Source organism: Rhinichthys klamathensis, unplaced genomic scaffold (genome assembly GCF_029890125.1).
Source record: "Rhinichthys klamathensis goyatoka isolate OS25496 unplaced genomic scaffold, OSU_Roscu_1.1 h1tg000011l_1, whole genome shotgun sequence".
NCBI lineage: Eukaryota > Metazoa > Chordata > Actinopteri > Cypriniformes > Leuciscidae > Rhinichthys > Rhinichthys klamathensis.
Genome location: NW_026606564.1, coordinates 21542429 through 21565000, shown reverse-complemented (window position 1 = coordinate 21565000; position 22572 = coordinate 21542429). Strand labels below are relative to the sequence as shown.

The window sequence follows — 22572 nt, the reverse complement described above, 5'->3', positions numbered from 1 at the left end:
TTCTTTTGTGTCGTCAGATGCTTCACAGTTATTTTAATGACAGTGTTTGAATATTCGGTGAATATGAGCCATTCTGCCATTAACTGAGCTGCACAATTTGTTTTGAAGATAATTTCAGTACTTTTTATTTCAAATCAAAGTCTGGAAATCTCACGTTGACTGTATGTTGTTTGGGTTTTAATATAACATAAATGGAAATGTAATTTCACTGCTTACATACTGGATGGTAATCTAGTTGAAAACGTTTTAAAAAAAACATTTTCATTATCAATTCTGAATCTTTCAAACTGACTTCTGATTGCAGTGCTAATTTTGAGTCACACAATAATAAATTCAAAACACTATATTCACATATATTCTCTTATTTATACATGTGTTCAAATAAATAAAGAGAAATAAATCATGCTTTGGCAATTCGTAATTAAAAATTAAGATATAGCACATTGAAATTGCAACTTAACTCAATTATGACAAGTTGAATTTCTAATATACTAGTCAATATTAGGAGAAAAGAAGAGAAAATTATGATATTCTAAGACAAGTCATAAGCTAAAAACAGTTTTGATAGTCATAATTGACAGAAAATTGAATTTATAATGCTGTAATTAACGATATACTGTCATAATTAACAAAAAGCTGAATTTATGATATACTTAATGGTCATAATTATGAGATAAAAAGACACAATTATTTTTTCTTAGTGTGTCAATTTAAACTTTATATCATAATTATTACTAGGGATGCAACAATACAGTTAGCCCACGGTTCAATACAGACCTCGTTTTTTAACTACGGTTTTCGGTTCGGTTCTGATGGCTTGACGCATAAGAGGTTTTTTTTGTTATTCTATGCTTAGGCAATAGGAACAGTAAGAGGTTAAGGAGAAAAAAATAAAAAATATTTATTCCAATACTCCTTTATTTTACTTAAAAGCTAAGAAAAGTCCTCAAGTTCCTAGTGTATTGTATAATATAAAATTAACACGGACATTTCACAGCTGCTGGTAGCCCATGTACAAACTGGGGAACACACACATTCCTAAATTTTGAAGTTGACAAACATAAATTTACCATTTCAAATAAACATACTTGCACTTCAGTAAACATAAATAAACCCTCTTAAGTAAACTTAACAGTACTCCAGTACAGTATCCTTCATTCAGAATGTAAAGTGCAATTTCACTTAGGTCAGCCATCTATTCCAGTATTTTGAGGTTCTTCTGTAAAAAGATGTGCAGTCATGTTTAACCCTCTGGGGTTCCTCATTTTAGACTCACACTCAGGACCTTCGGGTCAAAAATGACCCGGAGGGCGGCATTAAGATACATTTTATTTGAGTAAAATCAATGAAATATATTTTTGTTCAATAATATTTTTTCTTTTCTTTTTTGGTGTTTTGAGATAATTTTATAATTTATAATTTATATTTATGCAATAATTAAGACCCATTTTTTCCCATTGAATATAATAGAAAATTTATATATATATATATATATATAATTAAAAAAAATTTTTTAGTAAAGCTGTATTTCATTTTAGAGTCAAGTCTAGGCCTCATGAAAGCAATTTTTGAAATGAGATCGGAGCCATCTGGTGGACACACTGAGCATTTTTATCACGCAATAGCACATTTTTACCACTAGTGGATTTACAGCTCTCTGTAGAAAACTATGGTAGAAACACTCTAGTGACTTTTTCACATATTGTTTAATTTTTTCAGGTTTTTGATTTGAATATATAATAACAGATTCTCAAAGACTATATTTGTAATTTTTTTTTATTTTTACATTTTTTTTTTTTTTGGTTGGTTTAAATGGTAATTTTAAGTAGCAGTTTTACTTTATAATACAGTCAAACCTGAACATTGCATTATAAAGAGAACAAATGGAAAAAAAATTGTCACCCATTGTTTTAAGAGATTCACCCCTTCACTGTTGTGTGCTTTTTTTCTGCATCCTGGCTGTTTTGTAGATTGTATGCACAAAAAAACTCTGTATTTTCACATTTTTGGCAATTTCCCATTCATTTCCTATGGGGGTCATTTTTGACCCGAAGACCCTGAGTGTGACTATTTTTCTTACGACCACTTAGACTTTTCAAATCCTGTCCCCAATTTTTTTGGGTGTTCATATACCAAGTACCAATAAAGTCACCAAGTTTTGGACCATTGCGATGAAGCTACGATTTTTAACATTTTTTTATTTAAACGCTTCGGGTCATTTTTGAGCCGAAGAACCCCAGAGGATTAAAGTGTTTCCGTTTGAGTAGGCTACACGTTTAAAACAATGCTTGCACACAGTCATTTTTTTGTTTACCGTTTTTTCTTCCTTGGCATTATACTCAACGGCAAAACCGAAGTGTCCCCACACCACTGATTTGAAAGACGCCGGCGCTTCCTCGTACTGTAGCCTCACTTCACCGCCGCTCGCCATGTTAAAGTGTGGAATGATGGTTAAGCCGCGCGCGGCCCCTAACTTTAGAGCATAGTGATTGAATATTTACTCGCGGGCAGGAGTTTCCTCATCTCAGCTCGTGCACAAACAGTCAATTCGGAGAGAAATAAAACGCACGTAAATTATTTAAACCGAAAACCGAAAAAAAAAAAAAAAAACGCAATTCACAAGCGCGTATTGAACCGTGGATGTTGTACCGAACGGTTCAATATTATATTGAGAATTGTGGCATCCTTAATTATTACTAAGTCACACCAGGGCTCTAGAGTGCGACCGAAATTTGTAAGGGTGCGACAATAATCTTGCCTAGGTCGCACCAGTGCACGTCCTTGCATGATCGCATCCGCTGCCTCTCCACAAACGAGTCTGTTGTTCTCCTTGCACGCATGGTTGGATCATATCGTGGTCTAAACCAATCAGAGATAGAGATTGGGCGGGTCTTTGCCTCTGATTGGCTGTGGTTCAGATATCCCTGTAGGACTAAAATGCTCCGTGCTGACTGCGTGATTGAAATAGCCTAAATTGCGACGTGAGCACCAGAGAATCAGTTACGGCAATCAGCAGCATCAGCTAAATAAACGCAGGAGAACAGACGACGAAGAAGCTTTTAAAAAATGTAGGCTACTTGAACTAGGTAAAAAATATTGATTTCTCGATTTTAATCGATTCTCATTGATTTTTACGAACCGTTGGACTATGCTGTTTTTTAGTTGATGAATGAATGGAACATTGTAGCGCGCATCCCATCCAATAAATCGCAATAATCTTTGTGCTTTGTTACTATTGATATGAAACAATAGGGGTGCACGATTCAGAAAATGTCACATTTGGATTCGATACCGATTTTTTGTCTCAAGATTCGATTCAAAATCGATTTTCGATTCAAAAAACGATTCGCAGTATATAAATGTAGTTTACTTTTTCCTATGTGATTGATTGCAGTAGACACAATTTAAAAGAAAAAACCCCACAACAAATTAAATGTAGTTTGATATTACTTTATAGGCTATGTCTTCATACAAAAATAAAATCTTTTGCAACTAAAAAAGTGCAAAGTGCCAAGCTTTGGCCAGCTTTCAAATACATTTAATTCAAGTTTAAAATAAAACTCAAATAAAAAGCTTTTACATTTAGCTTTAAAGTGCTGTAGTCAGATCAAACAAACAATTATGCTAAATGTGGTTTAAGGACTACTTCAGCTACCAGGCTGACTGTTGAAATGTGAACTCGACTGGGCACATTGAACTTCCTAAAAATATATACTAATGTCATAGAACCCTTGCGAAATAATTTTAAATAGATTTTAAAAAGCCACCGCTACTGGTAACATCTATGGTTAGATTGATTTGTTTAGATCCAGTGAAGTCGTTCATAGGCGTAATTTGCGGGTATCTCCAGTTAACTAGCAGAGCATTCATTTAGTTCGCTATTAAATAAGAGATCTGTTGTTTTTGAAATCAAGCTGAGCGCTCGCGTCCGCTGCTATCAGTGTCATGGATACAATATTCTCTGTGGCTCGGACGAGTGTCTTCACTCGGACGCGCGCTTCATATCGCCGTTGTGGAGACTCCGGTGAAATCACAAAATAAAATGCACACAAACGTGATGAACATATTGGGTTTTGATGAGAGAGAGAAAAAACTATACGAGTGCGGTTTAGAACCCGTAACCTCTGACACGCTTGGCAAAAGATCTACAGAAACATAATCTGCGGTTCGATGCATTTATTCACGGGTTGAGCAGAGAGGCTGCAGTTTGACCAGCGGGCGGCAAGAACTTGCAATGTAACTATTTATCAGTCCGGCCCTCGCAGCCTCGAAACACTACCGAACCACCGGTAAAAGTCCCGACTCACCCGATTGCCACTCCGCCCGTGCACGCCATAAAAAAAAAAATTGAATCGATTTTTGGAATTCTATCAATCGATTCTAAATCGGTAAAGATTGAATCGCGATTCAAATGTGAATCGATTTTTTTGCACACCCCTATGAAACAAAGTCTCAGATTTCAAATTAGGTCCATTTTCTTACGAAATTCAAAAACATAAATGGTGTGTTGAGTCGAAGCTGTTGGGTGAGATCGCTCTGGCTCAGCTCAGCTCAAGAGAAGCAGCACGTGATCTCCTCTCCGCCTTAATAATACCAGTTACAGCGCCAAATAAACATGAACGAGCATCTGAAAGTGTGTTAAAAGATAGAGTACAACTTATCGAAATCCGTATCTTTTACAAGGAATCGCTCAATCAGTGTTTCAACCGTGGAAAGACGTCAGTAAAACGCTTGTAAACATTGTAATGTAACGTCACATTTACCTAAAAAAAAAACATATGGGCACTGGATAAACTCGTTAGCTAGCTAGAAAAATTAACTCTAGAGGAGCATTGTGCCTAATATATGCACCATATTACATATTCATTACAATTTTTAATGTTTTTCAATATTTAATGCATGTTGTTTGAAAAAAATCTGGCAAGTTTTTATGCAGCCACCATTTAAATGTTTATATTTCATATAACTTTATTATTATAAAAAATAAAATAAAAGTGTAATTTCAGTATTTCTGTACAAATCAGGTAATTTTTACCTTCAATATTATAGTAGGCTAATGAAGCCTATAGGCTACAACTGACTCCCAGTTTACAGCATTAGTTGAGATTTGTTTTTCTTGAGAAAATTTGCCATGTATTGTACCTGATATCCAAAATAATCAATATTGAATCGAATTGTGAAATTTGTGTCAATACCCTGCCATACCTTGAACAATGTAAAAACAGCACAAACAGTAAAAATTTATATTTTTATTTACAGTATAATTGTGCTTAAAAAACAACAACTACACCTTATTCTTGTTTAAAAACATTTACATAATATATATGAATATATGGAGCGTGATAAAAAGGTGACCTTGAAATTGTGGCGTTAAAGGCGACGCGAGACGAGGAAAAATTTGAGTGCACCAGTGCAACCAAGGCAAAAAGTTAGTCTGGACCCCTGCACACTGATGTTTCTCCGTGTGTTTGTTGGTCCGTTCGCACTGATGTTTCTCCATGTGTGTGTGTCTGTCCGTTCACACTGATGTTTCTCTGTGTGTGTGTGTGTGTGTGTCTGTCCGTTCACACTGATGTTTCTCTGTGTGTGTGTGTGTGTGTGGTTCCATTCACACTGATGTTTCTCTGCGTGTGTGTGCTCTCGTTCTCAGTTACTGGGCCAATCTGAAGCTGTGGTTCAAGCAGAAGATCAGCAAGGAAGAGTTTGATACAGAGGCCCGGCGCCTGCTGGCCCAGGACCACGGTAAGGTCACGCATGTCACGCAGGACCACGGTAAGGTCACGCATGTCACGCAGGACCACGCTAAGGTCACGCGTGTCACACGCCTGTAGAGCTCGTGCTGACCTCATCGACTGCAGCTCACGCTCGTGTGTTTCCCTCCACAGTCCATGTGCACAATGACTTCCTCCTGGCCATTCTGACCCGCTGCCAGATCATCGTCTCCACCTCAGGTACTCCAGCACTCGCACATCTGATGCTCAGAAGGGGTTTAATGTGTGTGTGTGTGGCTGATGTGTGTGTGTGTGTGTGTGTGTGTGTGTGCAGAGGGCGCGGGTGCGCTGCAGTGGACCGGCGGATCCGCATCTAAACCAGGCAAACCCAACCGAGGCAAGAAGAAGTTTCCCTCCGTTCGGCAAAAATTCGATGTTAGTTCTGTTTTTTTCTCACTCACATCATTACCATATTCTCAAATATACGTCTCACTTAGTGAAAAAGAAATGATATTGTGCATAAAGGAGTTGAACCTTCATGATTTGGTGCAATGGAAGTTTATTCTCATGACAGCTCATATACTCCAATATTTGCCTGAATGTAATGTGGCTTTTTATTTCCTCTTATTTCCTACGATTCTGTTTTTTATTGCCTGTAGTGCAAAAGTTACTGTAATTTTATAAAAAATAATCTTACGGATAATTTGAACTAAGTTAAAAATGGTAACATCAGCTTTATTTATTTAGCGCTTTATACAATACAGATTGTTTCAAAGCAGCTTCACAGTGATAAATATTAAAATAACAGTGTTAATCTTGCAAACGTTTCCACAGAAATTACCCTGAACAATCTGTCCCAGTATCCTTTTTCCCCCAGACCTGTTGCTGTCTGTTTCCATCGTGGTCTAAAATACCGCGAAGATTAGGCAAATTAGTCCGGTGACGTAGGACTGTGTGCGACTTTCCAGTTCCCGCTGCATTACGTCCTCCACATATAAGCTTAACCCTCTGGGGACCAAGGTGTTTTTGGGGCCTTTGGGATGTTTCGACATGCACTGACATTTGTGCTTTTTTCAGTTATTTATAAACATGTTAATGGCAAAGGTGTAAATTCACTCTATATAGCACAAACGGGGCTACCATGATATGTGAGCAACATGTATGTACATGTTTGTATTTTTAAGAGAATAATGTTTATGTGTGGTTATTGAAAAAAATAAAAATGAAAGTTGCTGAAATAAGAACACAAAACACATACTAAATATGTGTCCACAAGACTTTTGACTAATGGATGTTGTCGCTTCGAGTTCTGGCTTCAAAATGATGTGAAAATCATCCTGCCTACTTGTTCACATAAAGAAAAACATGAATTCATACTTTGTATGACAGTTTTTTGGTCAGAAGAGGTTTATGCGTGGGAGTGGTAATGGCCTATCAATATTAATGAGATTCAGACCAGGGGTGTGACAGACACTCTCCCAATGGCTAATGGCCCATCAAGTGAGGCAGCCTGAACCAAGAATGAGAGGAGATTCAAAGGTCTTTCAATCTGTTTTATTGTAATTCCTCTATATGGAGAAACTAAATGTTCTAAATTTGCTCTAAGCAAATCAAATGTGAGTAAAATAAATAAATAATCAGTCGGCTATAAACAAAGCAATTGTGAAGTCATACAGGCTCATATTGTATTAACACTAAGTATAAACAAAATTGAACTAACATCTGTAAAATTGTAGGTAAATATGTACTTACACTTTCTGATTTCTGACTGTGTGGCTAAGCGCACTACGAGTTGCAGGCGGAGGTAGTGATGAAACTACATTCCTTTTTTTTTTTTTTTTAAGTTGAGGAACATTAACCATAGCAGCATTAGTCTATAATGAATAACTGATGTAAATAATTTTAGGCGAGTGCAATAAATATGCGTGTCAATGGGCCATTGCCGGAGAGGCACACCGCAAACAAAACACATTTGCGCAATTCATTAACTGGGTATATTTACACATTTCAGCACATTTACACACATTTACAACTGATATTTGCGAGCATGCATCGTCAATGATAATAATGAGGCAGCATTTAAACTAGTCAAAATATAATCTAAACATCTAGTAGGCCTATTTTCTAAAATAACTTCTACATTCTAGCTTTCATACACAATGATTTAAACATATAATTTACACATACACATTTCCTAACTGGGGTTTACAGTGTGTAGCATGCACAAAAATAAATAATTTTTTTTTCTCTTTAACACGAGATATTAAATTCATGGTATAGATATGCACTTTCATTAGATTGTGTTGAATATATCAAATGTCAATACTCTGGATGGCAAGTGGAAAATAGTCCACCCAGTATAATATGTAAGCTACATGTTTATATTGAATAGCTTGTCAACTAATGGAAGTAAGACTAAATAGGCCTACTTACTCATACGAATTTCTATCCACGGCTCGATCAAATGGTCGTCGTCATCAGAGTCGCGCTCTTCTTCTGATGAAAATGTGGATTTTTCGTCGCTAGTATCCAGGACGAGCTGAAGAGCTTCTACACCGGTGTATCGTGCCATCTTCCTAACGCGCAGGTGAACTGAATGATGAAACTTGAAGCCTTTAATGCATTTGCTTGGGGGCGTTTACCTGTTTTCCATAGATGGCTTAACACATTATCTTGTGAATAGCGCGCTCCGGGAGTAGGCGTGAACGAATTAAAGTGAATGAGCTTGTAATGAGCTTGACTGGAATCGCTCTATTTTCATACAGATTACAGAAGCTGAGAATATTTGTTTTTAATATAAATGACTTCATTTAAAAGATGCGATCTCTAGCTTTATGCCCGTGGGTATGTTTGCCTGTTTGACTGAATTTTCGTGGAGTTACAGATCATTTCCGAACGCGTTTCAAATTGGAGTTCGCTGACAGTGAGAGTGAAGAACTCGCATCATGTTCATTTTTCTTTATTTGGCAAAAAGCAAAACACTTTATTTTTATTGTGAGTATACAGAAAAAAAATAGAAACTGAACAGGATCGATTGATGTATAACACGAACATGAAAGATCAAAATGAACAGAGCAGTTTGAGTTTATTTTGCATTGCTAAAAAAAAAAACGAGCAAAACGCGCGGGCGCGTTTCTGGTCCCCAGAGGGTTAATAAAGCCTGAACCTCATCGTCGGTCCATCGGCCGTATTGTTCAAACTCCATTGTTGATTCGAATAGCAAACAACTGTTACCTTACGCACAGATGAAATGCTGCGTGCAGTTAACCAATCAAAATGCGGCATGACTTTCTGAGGGGGAAATATTTACCCGGAACTTCATGTAGACTCCTGTGTTGGAAACACACCGAGTACCAGCCAAGAGTCCCTAGTTCCTGGGGAATGTTCCTGCAGTAACACACCGAGTCCCAGCAAAGAGTCCCTAGTTCCTAGGTAAAGTTCCTGCAGTAACACACCGAGTCCCACCCCAAAGTCCTTAGTTCCTGGGGAAAGTTCCTGCAGTGGAAACACACCGAGTCCCACCCCAAAGTCCCTAGTTCCTGGGGAAAGTTCCTGCGGTGTAAACACACCGAGTCCCACCCCAAAGTCCCTAGTTCCTGGGGAAAGTTCCTGCGGTGGAAACACACCGAGTCCCACCCCAAAGTCCCTAGTTCCTGGGGAAAATTCCCTATGGTGGAAACACACCGAGTCCCACCCCAAAGTCCCTAGTTTGTGGGGAAAGTTCCTGCGGTGGAAACACACCGAGTCCCACCCCAAAGTCCCTAGTTCGTGGGGAAAGTTCCTGCGGTGGAAACACACCGAGTCCCACCCCAAAGTCCCTAGTTCCTGGGGAAAGTTCCTGCGGTGGAAACACACTGAGTCCCACCCCAAAGTCCCTAGTTCGTGGGGAAAGTTCCTGCGGTGGAAACACACCGAGTACCAGCCCAAAGTCCTTAGTTCCTGGGGAAAGTTCCTGCAGTGGAAACACACCGAGTCCCAGCCAAGAGTCCCTTGTTCCTGGGGAAAGTTTCTGTGGTAGAAACACACCGAGTCCCACCCCAGAGTCCCTAGTTCCTGGGGAAAATTCCCTATGTTGGAAACACACCGAGTCCCACTCCAAAGTCCCTAGTTCGTGGGGAAAGTTCCTGCGGTGGAAACACACCGAGTTCCACCCCAAAGTCCTTAGTTCCTGGGGAAAGTTCCTGCAGTGGAAACACACCGAGTCCCAGCCAAGAGTCCCTTGTTCCTGGGGAAAGTTTCTGTGGTAGAAACACACCGAGTCCCACCCCAGAGTCCCTAGTTCCTGGGGAAAGTTCCTGCGGTGGAAACACACCGAGTACCAGCCCAGAGTCCCTAGTTCCTGGGGAAAGTTCCTGCGGTGGAAACACACCGAGTCCCAGCCCAGAGTCCCTAGTTCCTGGGGATAGTTCCTGCGGTGGAAACACACCGAGTCCCAGCCAAGAGTCCCTAGTTCCTGGGGAAAGTTCCTGCGGTGGAAACACACCGAGTACCAGCCCAGAGTCCCTAGTTCCTGGGGAAAGTTCCTGCGGTGGAAACACACCGAGTACCAGCCCAGAGTCCCTAGTTCCTGGGGATAGTTCCTGCGGTGGAAACACACCGAGTCCCAGCCAAGAGTCCCTAGTTCCTGGGGAAAGTTCCTGTGGTAGAAACACACCGAGTCCCACCTCAAAGTCCCTAGTTCCTGGGGAAAGTTCCTGCGGTGGAAACACACCGAGTACCAGCCCAGAGTCCCTAGTTCCTGGGGAAAGTTCCTGCGGTGGAAACACACCGAGTCCCACCCCAAAGTCCCTAGTTCCTGGGGAAAGTTCCTGCGGTGGAAACACACCGAGTACCAGCCAAGAGTCCCTAGTTCCTGGGGAAAGTTCCTGCGGTGGAAACACACCGAGTACCAGCCAAGAGTCCCTAGTTCCTGCGGTGGAAACACACCGAGTACCAGCCCAGAGTCCCTAGTTCCTGGGGAAAGTTCCTGCGGTGGAAACACACCGAGTACCAGCCAAGAGTCCCTAGTTCCTGGGGAAAGATCCTGCGGTGGAAACACACCGAGTCCCACCCCAAAGTCCCTAGTTCCTGGGGAAAGTTCCTGCGGTGGAAACACACCGAGTACCAGCCAAGAGTCCCTAGTTCCTGGGGAAAGTTCCTGCGGTGGAAACACACCGAGTACCAGCCCAGAGTCCCTAGTTCCTGGGGAAAGTTCCTGCGGTGGAAACACACCGAGTCCCAGCCAAGAGTCCCTTGTTCCTGGGGAAAGTTCCTGCGGTGGAAACACACCGAGTCCCACCCCAAAGTCCCTAGTTCTTGGGGAAAGTTCCTGCGGGGTAAACACACCGAGTCCCAGCCAAGAGTCCCTAGTTCCTGGGGAAAGTTCCTGCGGTGGAAACACACCGAGTCCCAGCCAAGAGTCCCTTGTTCCTGGGGAAAGTTCCTGCGGTGGAAACACACCGAGTCCCACCCCAAAGTCCCTAGTTCTTGGGGAAAGTTCCTGCGGGGTAAACACACCGAGTCCCAGCCAAGAGTCCCTAGTTCCTGGGGAAAGTTCCTGCGGGGTAAACACACCGAGTCCCAGCCAAGAGTCCCTAGTTCCTGGGGAAAGTTCCTGCAGTGGAAACACACCGAGTCCCAGCCAAGAGTCCCTAGTTCCTGGGGAAAGTTCCTGTGGTAGAAACACACCGAGTCCCACCCCAAAGTCCCTAGTTCCTGGGGAAAGTTCCTGCGGGGTAAACACACCGAGTCCCAGCCAAGAGTCCCTAGTTCCTGGGGAAAGTTCCTGCGGGGTAAACACACCGAGTCCCAGCCAAGAGTCCCTAGTTCCTGGGGAAAGTTCCTGCAGTGGAAACACACCGAGTCCCAGCCAAGAGTCCCTAGTTCCTGGGGAAAGTTCCTGTGGTAGAAACACACCGAGTCCCACCCCAAAGTCCCTAGTTCCTGGGGAAACTAGAAAAATGTTATAAACTCTGAATAGTGATAAAAATGTTGGAATTGCGAGATGTAAATTTGTAATCATGAGAAAAACGTCGGAATTGCGAGATATAAACTTGGAATCGTGGGAAAAAAGTCAGAATTGTGAGAAAGTTGCAATTGCCTTTATTAGTTTGTTCTGTGTCAGAAACAAGCTTCAAGAGTGTCAGTGCAGTCAAACTGATATTACTGAATATTAAGTGTGTCTTAAAGCATAAGATGTTACAGTGGTATATTACTGTACTGTATATATCATTATGTGTTTTGGCGTTGTAGTCATGAGGAGGATGAGAATTGTTGCTGGTCTAGAGTAGACTTCTGTCGCTGTAAGCGTGGTCTGGTGTGTGTGTGTCGCTGTAAGCGGGGTCTTTGTGTGTGTCACAGCACCGCTTCCAGCCCCAGAACCCCCTGCAGGCTGCACAGGCCTTCAGCCCTCGGGAGGCGGAGGACGAGGAGCTACGGCTCAGCGCACAGACGCTGCTGCTGCCCACCAGAGGACAGATGGAGGCGCGCATGATGGTCAGCGCCTTCGAGATGGGCCTGGACAACGTGAGCGAGGACGCCGTCAGTAGCCTGCTGTGTGCTCTGGAGGTCAGCCGTCATAACAGCTCCTGCATTCATAACTCATGCAGTCATAACAGCCCCTGCATTTATCACAACTACATTCATAACAGTTTGTGCATTCATAAGTGTTCTCTAGCTCACTTATGAAGCTGCTCTTCATGGGTTGATCTCGCTATAACGGCTCATGGACTTAAAAAACAGAATTTATACTTTGCATAAAAAAAGCGTATTTTATGTTTTGTTTAGAGAGGGATTGTGCCGAATTGTCATGAAATGGTAATACAACCCAAGCATTTTCAAGCACATTCATTCCTGCGTAATAATTGAGAATGACACAATGACACGCACATCATTCACAATTACCCATTAACTTTATTACATCATGCATTTATAGAACTTTATAAAAACAAGCCTTCAAGTCAAATTTGCTTGTATAGCACACAGAAAACCACTATGTTAATGTTTATAATATTTTAATATTAGAGCTTGGTGATAATAGTTGTGATAGTTAATGAAATACAGAAATCAGGCATTTGAGGAAGAGCTCAACACACACAGTGTAAGAGAAAGACTACGCTGATCGAACTCAAGACAATACAAGAGCGTCATTACGAAAACTTATAATATCTTTATCCTGTAAGTGAGAGTAAAACGTGATAAATGTGCTCATGAGTTCCAAAAATGTGACCAAAAGTTCTCCTGTGCAGGTTCATCTGAAGGATATCCTCACAGCGCTGGTCTCGCGGAGGAAAGGCTACCGCCTGCGCGACGGACACTTCCAGTACGCGTTCGGCAGTGACGTGACGCCGCGGCCGTATCTGAAGAACAGTCTGGCGGCCTACCTCAGCGTCACAGAGCGGTACGTCAACTTCCTCCTCTTAGCTCAATCACTCAGCACCAGTGTTCGGGACAGTTAACAGTGATGCATTACAGTATTGTGTTATTCAAAAAAAAAAATGAACTAATTGTTAATTAGTTACTTTTTATGAAAAGTTTGCATTATTTTTCCTCACCTGAGCTGGACTTGCTTATTTGTTTTTTAGTAAGAACAAAAAAAGTTATATTTTTGGCAAATATAAGGCCCTTTCACACCAAAAGTGAACTGAATAAGCCTGAATAAGGAGTGAGGTAAGGTAGAGTACGGTGGAGTGAGGTAGAGTACGGTGGAGTGAGGTAGAGTACGGTGGAGTGAGGTAGAGTACGGTGGAGTGAGGTAGAGTACGGTGGAGTGAGGTAAGGTAGAGTACGGTGGAGTGAGGTAAGGTAGAGTACGGTGGAGTGAGGTAAGGTAGAGTACGGTGGAGTGAGGTAAGGTAGAGTACGGTGGAGTGAGGTAAGGTAGAGTACGGTGGAGTGAGGTAAGGTAGAGTACGGTGGAGTGAGGTAAGGTAGGTAGAGTACGGTGGAGTGAGGTAAGGTAGGTAGAGTACGGTGGAGTGAGGTAAGGTAGGTAGAGTACGGTGGAGTGAGGTAAGGTAGGTAGAGTACGGTGGAGTGAGGTAAGGTAGGTAGAGTACGGTGGAGTGAGGTAGAGTACGGTGGAGTGAGGTGGAGTGAGGTAGAGTACGGTGGAGTGAGGTGGAGTGAGGTAGAGTACGGTGGAGTGAGGTAAGGTAGAGTACGGTGGAGTGAGGTAAGGTAGAGTACGGTGGAGTGAGGTAAGGTAGAGTACGGTGGAGTGAGGTAAGGTAGAGTACGGTGGAGTGAGGTAAGGTAGAGTACGGTGGAGTGAGGTAAGGTAGAGTACGGTGGAGTGAGGTAAGGTAGAGTACGGTGGAGTGAGGTAAGGTAGAGTACGGTGGAGTGAGGTAAGGTAGAGTACGGTGGAGTGAGGTAAGGTAGAGTACGGTGGAGTGAGGTAAGGTAGGTAGAGTACGGTGGAGTGAGGTAAGGTAGGTAGAGTACGGTGGAGTGAGGTAAGGTAGGTAGAGTACGGTGGAGTGAGGTAAGGTAGGTAGAGTACGGTGGAGTGAGGTAAGGTAGGTAGAGTATGGTGGAGGTAGGTAGAGTACGGTGGAGTGAGGTAAGGTAGGTAGAGTACGGTGGAGTGAGGTAAGGTAGGTAGAGTACGGTGGAGTGAGGTAAGGTAGGTAGAGTACGGTGGAGTGAGGTAAGGTAGGTAGAGTACGGTGGAGTGAGGTAAGGTAGGTAGAGTACGGTGGAGTGAGGTAAGGTAGGTAGAGTACGGTGGAGTGAGGTAAGGTAGAGTACGGTGGAGTGAGGTAAGGTAGACTACGGTGGAGTGAGGTAAGGTAGAGTACGGTGGAGTGAGGTAAGGTAGAGTACGGTGGAGTGAGGTAAGGTAGAGTACGGTGGAGTGAGGTAAGGTAGAGTACGGTGGAGTGAGGTAAGGTAGAGTACGGTGGAGTGAGGTAAGGTAGAGTACGGTGGAGTGAGGTAAGGTAGAGTACGGTGGAGTGAGGTGGAGTGAGGTGGAGTGAGGTGGAGTGAGGTGGAGTATGGTGGAGTGAGGTGGAGTGAGGTGGAGTGCGGTGGAGTGCGGTGGAGTGCGGTGGAGTGCGGTGGAGTGAGGTGGAGTACGGTGGAGTGAGGTGGAGTACGGTGGAGTGAGGTGGAGTACGGTGGAGTGAGGTGGAGTACGGTGGAGTGAGGTGGAGTACGGTGGAGTGAGGTGGAGTACGGTGGAGTACGGTGGAGTGAGATAGAGAGTACGGTGGAGTGAGATAGAGAGTACGGTGGAGTGAGGTGGAGTGAGGTGGAGTGAGGTGGAGTATGCTGGAGTATGCTGGAGTATGCTGGAGTGAGGTGGAGTGAGGTGGAGTGAGGTGGAGTGAGGTGGAGTGAGGTGGAGTGCGGTGGAGTGAGGTGGAGTACGGTGGAGTGAGGTGGAGTGAGGTGGAGTGAGGTGGAGTGAGGTGGAGTGAGGTGGAGTGAGGTGGAGTGAGGTGGAGTACGGTGGAGTGAGGTGGAGTACGGTGTAGTACGGTGTAGTACGGTGGAGTACGGTGGAGTACGGTGGAGTACGGTGGAGTACGGTGGAGTACGGTGGAGTGAGATAGAGAGTACGGTGGAGTGAGGTGTAGTGAGGTGGAGTACGGTGGAGTACGGTGGAGTGAGGTGGAGTGAGATAGAGAGTACGGTGGAGTGAGATAGAGAGTACGGTGGAGTACGGTGGAGTACGGTGGAGTGAGATAGAGAGTACGGTGGAGTGAGATAGAGAGTACGGTGGAGTGAGATAGAGAGTACGGTGGAGTGAGATAGAGAGTACGGTGGAGTGAGATAGAGAGTACGGTGGAGTGAGATAGAGAGTACGGTGGAGTGAGATAGAGAGTACGGGGGAGTGAGATAGAGAGTACGGTGGAGTGAGATAGAGAGTACGGTGGAGTGAGATAGAGAGTACGGTGGAGTGAGATAGAGAGTACGGTGGAGTGAGATAGAGAGTACGGTTGAGTGAGAGAGTGTACGTACGGTAGAGTGTACGTATGGTAGAGTGTACGGTAGGGCAGAGTGAGATAGAGTGCGGCCTCAGAGTAGTAGTGCGGCAGAGTGCAGGCAGGCGCTGCTCAACGAACTTTTCAGCTTCTGCTGTTCTGGATTAAAGAACAACAGTTCAACACTTATTATTTTTGCTTATTCGTATGGTTGAATTAGATCATTGAAGGTCAGCAGCAAAGACATTGGTTAATAAAGTGAGATTAAATACATAAAGTATATTTGTGTAATTTAATATAGCTGATTATAAAAGTTTTGAGTAAAATTCTGAGATTGCATTTTGAGGAATACTGAATGTTTTTGTGCAAGTGAGATGAGTAAATGCATTTTCACATTTAGTGTAGAACTAAAATAACCATCATGTTTACACACAACACCGCTTCTCTTTATTTCTCTCAACAAGAGTGCTTTCAGTCAATAAATGTGGGAAAGTAACTCAGATATTTTGTTTTAAATTAAAAAGGTAATGTGTTTACTAGTTTCTTGAAAAAGTAATCTGATTACGTATCTCCAGTTACTTGTAATGAGTTACCCCCGACACTGCTCAGCACTGTTGACCTGCAGCTCGTGATGTAAACGTTGTGTGTGTGTGTGTGTGTGTGGCAGGCCTCCCCCGAGCGCATCACTTCCTGCCGGGCCTCCTCCTCAGGTGTCACCTGACGATGCGGAGCAACAGGCCGCTCTCCTGCTGGCGTGTTCAGGAGACCGTGTCCCGCCTCCACTGCCGCCCATCAGCGGATACGACCTGCTGGAAGCCCTGCAGGTGCGACTGAACACACAACAATAACTCATGCTGTGCCTCTGTGTCACAGGTCAACTACGCTACTGTAAACCAGCGACAGAATGTCCTACATGTCACTAGCTGTGTTTCCAGACAACTGCTTATATGTGCATTTTGGGATATCGCATTAAACAAAACCCGCCAAGATGTGCATCTTTCTGAAAATGCACATACAAACGTCTGCTCTCAATTAAAGCTGGTGATGCACCGGTGTGAAAATTGTGGCCGATACCGATAACCGATATTAATATTGCTGTAATGGCCGATACCAATATTTACCGATGTCGATATCTCTGTATAGAAAACACATAGCGAGGATTAGGGCTGCACGATATTGGTAAAAAATGACATTGTTTTTATATCGCAATATATATTGCAGAAAAATAAAAATACAAAAATACGCCTTAGTAAGGCTGACAGAAAACTGCGCGCAAGTTCCAGTCTTCTTGCTCTTGATGTTTAAACCTACAGGACTTGCGCTTGTAATGTATGCGCTCGTGCCTCGTGCAAAAACAAACATCCCCGCCCCCACACTCACACTCACATCTACACCATGATCTACACACACGTCAAATACACAGGAATGATTATCGGCCTGTTCACGTCGGCCCTATTTTGACATCGGAACGAAACCGAGGTGTAAAAAATTGACCATATCGGCCGATATCATATCTGCGGTCGATACATCGTGCACCCCTAATTAAAGCAGATAATTGTTTTATCCGATGAGATGACATGCACATAAACTAAGATGGAAACACATTTACTGAATAAATTCCTCAAACTCACATGACTTTGGCTCAGCGTCGGCTGTGATTGGATAACTGGAGTAACCGGCGGACCAATGGCGTCGCAGTGTTTCTGAAACGCCGGAGTCGAAGTGTGTGTGATCAGAAGGATATGGTGTAATGCCCTCCAGAAGCGTCTCACACACGAGTGTGTTCCCGAACACCAGCATCCGAACGCCAGAGAACACGACAGTGTTTACTGTGTTTCGCCTGACGCTCTGAGACACACTCGTTTCTGATGGAGGGAAAAGAGAAAGATTGCAGAAACGTAGAGTTTATTACTGATATTTTAAGCCAATTTCCCTGGAAGTGACGATTCTGTTCTCTTGAACCCAAGCGATGGAAACACTGCTTTAATTGCAAATATTGTATGCCATATTTCAATTTTGCTCAAGTTAAATCCGCAACTTTGGATGGAAACACAGCTATTGAGTCTCACAATCTACATCTGTCTCATATTTCACCCCAATCACAAGAAAAAGACACATTTGCACATGAACACAGCGGTTGTGCAGTTGTGCAGTGCTGAAGAGTCAAGTATTTTTCTGGCCTAAAAAATTATTAATAAATAGTATAAAGAAAAACAAGGCCTTTTTATGGCTGATTTGCACTGTGACCATCAGCATCTACAAACCCTTTTTTTTAGCTCTGAAATTTAGGCTTATAGGCGTAATATGTGCACACCATCATGTGTGATGAGACCGTTGTATTTTTCTTTTTCTAAACTCGCTCCTTGGAACCTGTTTCGAGGTTTGTGTTCTCGAGCACCAGACACTGTTATTGTGCAAATGAACGGCCAGAACACTTTACAGTTTTCTGTTAGAACGGTGTTGTGTTGGCGGCCGATAGGTCAATAACTAATGATCTCTGAAACAGAAGTAAATCAATCAAAACTAACTTTATCTGGACAATAACTTTATTCTAGAGCTGCTGTAAAGCCAGAACAGTCTCTGCTACTTTAATCTCCTGTTATCTCTGTAAAGCTGCTGTGAAACTCTATATTGCTAAAGCGCTGTATAAATGAAGGTGACAATGTATTTCTGCAAACGTTCAGCCGACCGTGACTTTGCTCAGGTTTCCCGCTGTTGATTTGAGTGTCAGACTGGGTGTGTGTAGTTACTGATATTGTGAGTGTGTGTGTGCAGGTCCAGCGCAGGGTGATGCCGTCTCACAGCATGTACGCGCTCAACATGGAGCGGATCCTGACCCGACTCTGGCATCCCAGTCACGAGGAGCTGGAGCAGGACCACATCCACCGCCAGCACCTCACCATGCTCAGCTGAGACGTGTGTGTGTGTGTGTGTGTGTGTGTGTGTGTGTGTGTGTGTGTGTGTGTGAGGCATCCCAGTCACGAGGAGCTGGAGCAGGACCACATCCACCGCCAGCACCTCACCATGCTCAGCTGAGACGTGTGTGTGTGTGTGTGTGTGTGTGTGTGTGTGTGTGTGTGTGTGTGAGGCATCCCAGTCATGAGGAGCTGGAGCAGGACCACATCCACCGCCAGCACCTCACCATGCTCAGCTGAGACGTGTGTGTGTGTGTGTGTGTGTGTGTGAGGCATCCCAGTCACGAGGAGCTGGAGCAGGACCACATCCACCGCCAGCACCTCACCATGCTCAGCTGAGACACGTGTGTGTGTGTGTGTGAGGCATCCCAGTCATGAGGAGCTGGAGCAGGACCACATCCACCGCCAGCACCTCACCATGCTCAGCTGAGACACGTGTGTGTGTGTGTGTGAGGCATCCCAGTCACGAGGAGCTGGAGCAGGACCACATCCACCGCCAGCACCTCACCATGCTCAGCTGAGACACGTGTGTGTGTGTGTGTGAGGCATCCCAGTCATGAGGAGCTGGAGCAGGACCACATCCACCGCCAGCACCTCACCATGCTCAGCTGAGACACGTGTGTGTGTGTGTGTGTGTGTGAGGCATCCCAGTCACGAGGAGCTGGAGCAGGACCACATCCACCGCCAGCACCTCACCATGCTCAGCTGAGACACGTGTGTGTGTGTGTGTGAGGCATCCCAGTCATGAGGAGCTGGAGCAGGACCACATCCACCGCCAGCACCTCACCATGCTCAGCTGAGACACGTGTGTGTGTGTGTGTGTGTGTGAGGCATCCCAGTCACGAGGAGCTGGAGCAGGACCACATCCACCGCCAGCACCTCACCATGCTCAGCTGAGACACGTGTGTGTGTGTGTGTGAGGCATCCCAGTCACGAGGAGCTGGAGCAGGACCACATCCACCGCCAGCACCTCACCATGCTCAGCTGAGACGTGTGTGTGTGTGTGTGTGTGTGTGTGTGTGTGTGTGTGTGTGTGTGTGTGTGTGAGGCATCCCATTCACGAGGAGCTGGAGCAGGACCACATCCACCGCCAGCACCTCACCATGCTCAGCTGAGACGTGTGTGTGTGTGTGTGTGTGTGTGTGTGTGTGTGTGTGTGTGAGGCATCCCAGTCACGAGGAGCTGGAGCAGGACCACATCCACCGCCAGCACCTCACCATGCTCAGCTGAGGTGTGTGTGTGTGTGTGTGTGTGTGTGTGTGTGTGTGTGTGTGTGTGTGTGTGTGTGTGTGTGTGTGTGTGTGTGTGTGTGTGTGTGTGTGTGTGTGTGTGTGTGTGTGTGTGTGTGTGTGTGTGAGGCATCCCAGTCACGAGGAGCTGGAGCAGGACCACATCCACCGCCAGCACCTCACCATGCTCAGCTGAGACGTGTGTGTGTGTGTGTCACGGCACCATGTACAGCAGTGATCGAGAACAGAGAGAGAGAGGAAGATCATCAGCCGCCACTGGGTCTGTCCTTCACACGAGCACAGACTGACTCGAAACGCTGGATTTTCAATATTTCTGGGCGTTAATATGTTGAAAGGCAGTAAATATGTTTTTGTAAATATTTGTTCTCAAGTCTAGTTTTTGTATGTAAGTACAAGACATCTCAGTGTTTTATATCCCTGAATAAACCTCATGAGTTCCTGATGCAGCACAGCTTAAGAGTCAAAGACATTGAATGCATATTTAACTCAAGTTAGAAAGAAATTGAAGAGAATCTTTCGCTCTCTTTCAGTAATTTAAAAGAAGACTGATACGACTTTCAAACTGTAGTCTCGGGGAAGGTTGAGAGAAAGTGTGAAATTGTAAAAAGAAGAAGGTTACTCTGCGTATTTCTTGCCTTTCCTTTCACGCAACACAACAAGATTAAATGCAATATATTTTCTCAAATGTATTGACTCGTTAATTCATCTGACTCCATAAAATGAATAGGTTTTAATGATATCCGTGCATCATTAAACGTTAGCGAATGTTTGATTATTCTTTTCAACACTGATTTTAGTTTATCCGCAATCAGGAAACTATATCGCTCAGCAGTCCTTCTCCGAAGGCCGCACGACACACTCCCGTCAGTTCCAATAACCAATTCAGAGGTAATTTGACTAAATATCTGGGATCTGCCGTATTCACACGTACAATCAAAGATATATATATATAAGTCCCCTTGAACGCCTCCTCTAGAAATTAAATTAATGTGTTACTTTAGTAGGGACGATTGACCACCAAGAAAGAGGACAGTTCATCAACTCATCTTCTCTTAAGATGGCTTCAGGTCAAACCCGTGGTCTGTAAACCACGCACGTTTATCCAAAGCGATCACTGACCTAAAACAGTGGATATGGACACACCCGAACCTAGGTTGATTAAAACAGCGTTTGCTGTTGAGCTTGCCCCCTCGTTCAAGTACACGTAAAATGGTATCGGAATATTAGCCGTCGCTAAACTGACGCGAAAGATGTGGAAATATACGAATCCAATAATCTAGGGAATAAACAGTCTTTCAGAGTCACTCAGAATAAAATCAAACGTTTACAATTTATTGATCAGGTAATGAAGCAATAATTCAAAATTCAATTCAAAAAGATAAAATCGTCAGTTAAAACATTTCATCACAATGATTCCGAAATCACAGAATTTGTAGAAATTATTACCTGTCAATAGAGTTACACACAGCGATTGTGCGGGCAGTCAACCTACAGACTCCCCGAACTTTTCTGCTCTTTTCCCTTATATACCCAGATAATTCAATTGTTACCAAATGGTGATGTCTGTCATTATAATTAGATTTTGGTTGTTTATTCAGGGGCTCACACTGTGAGGTCTGCCTGATTTTACATACAGGAGGTAGTCTGAATGAGGCTATTATGGGACACATCACTTTTCTCACATTTCATAACTTCTTTTAGCTTTTCATCATAGTTGGGAGAATGAGACCATGTCACCAGGCGCATTGTGATACATCAAAAGACACCAAACATGAGTAGTTACATTTTCGTACACACATAACATTGCATAAGGTTTCAGTGTATTTCAGGTGAGGAGGAGGGGGATGTGGGGGAGATAGTGTGGGTGAAGTGTGAACTGCACTGTGTGCTGCGTCTCCAGAGTTCCTGTTACATATGCAGGAGGGAGTTACATATTCAAGAGATAGTTCAAGTGTTAATTCCCAGGAGGGCCTTTTGTCACATTGAGGGGTCGATCAGACATACCGGCACCAGCCTTACAATTGAAAGAGCCCAGCAGCGGAACGCAGCGAATTCTGCAGCATCAGTTCAGCGGACGGCGGCCTCCTGTTCAGCGCCTCTGACTTGACGCCGTCGACTGCTGATTCGCTGTTTCCCCGCGGCCATCCTGCGAGAGTATCCTTTTAGCTAAAAAAGCTAATTTCTCACTAAAAGAGCAGTGCGGCGTTTTTTCAAAGGCCGCGCCCCCACTGAGTCACATGCAGAGCCCCTCTGCATCGCACAGACGAGCACCGTGAGTGCTCTTCCTACCTGGGCAAAGACCATGCTGAAACTGCACTCGCACAGGGTGGCTGTTCTCATTGCGAGAACATGCCGTTCCCCTCTCTGCGCTCGCGGCTAGCTTTCCTTTCAGAGAGCGACCCCGCCCCCAGGAACCTCGGAGGAAGAAACGGCGGGGTCAGAGGACAGACGAGTGAGCTTTACGCCGGCCCAGACCCGGTGTGCCTCTCTCTCTCTCCACAGAGAGAGATTTCGCCGCTCTTCACCAAGGCAGACCCGCGCCCTTCCTTTGAAACAGCCGGCCTCGTCTCGTTTGGTGGATTGGAGGAAGACCTGGACGATGACAGACTGTCATTGGCGGTATCTGAAGGCGAGGATTGGTCTGGCTCTATAATTGACCTCGCCCCCCATCTCAGACCAGCACCAGGGCGAGCACAGATGCCGAGCTTCTCCGTGTTCTCACCCGGCCATCGGAAGAGCTCGGCCTCGACTGGTCTTCCCCGGAAGAGCCCACTAAAAGCCGCCT

The 22572-nt window shown here is 44.3% G+C and overlaps 2 protein-coding genes across 2 annotated transcripts in view; one reads left to right on the top strand and one right to left on the bottom strand.

Annotated features, from left to right (window-relative positions):
• The window catches only part of LOC130100852 (transcriptional adapter 1-like), an 18927-nt gene extending 346 nt beyond the window's left edge, over positions 1 to 18581 (top strand). Inside the window, exons 2-8 of the mRNA XM_056266489.1 lie at positions 5651 to 5742; positions 5886 to 5951; positions 6046 to 6146; positions 12051 to 12257; positions 12938 to 13089; positions 16290 to 16446; positions 18398 to 18581. Of these exons, the coding sequence (XP_056122464.1) occupies positions 5651 to 5742; positions 5886 to 5951; positions 6046 to 6146; positions 12051 to 12257; positions 12938 to 13089; positions 16290 to 16446; positions 18398 to 18535 (913 nt within the window). The 3' untranslated portion in view covers positions 18536 to 18581. The remainder of the gene's footprint in view (positions 1 to 5650; positions 5743 to 5885; positions 5952 to 6045; positions 6147 to 12050; positions 12258 to 12937; positions 13090 to 16289; positions 16447 to 18397) is intronic.
• tubb2 (tubulin, beta 2A class IIa) overlaps positions 8277 to 22572 on the bottom strand; it is a 278308-nt gene continuing 264012 nt past the window's right edge. Inside the window, exon 5 of the mRNA XM_056266478.1 lies at positions 8277 to 8287. The gene's annotated coding sequence lies outside the window, so the exon portion shown is untranslated. The remainder of the gene's footprint in view (positions 8288 to 22572) is intronic.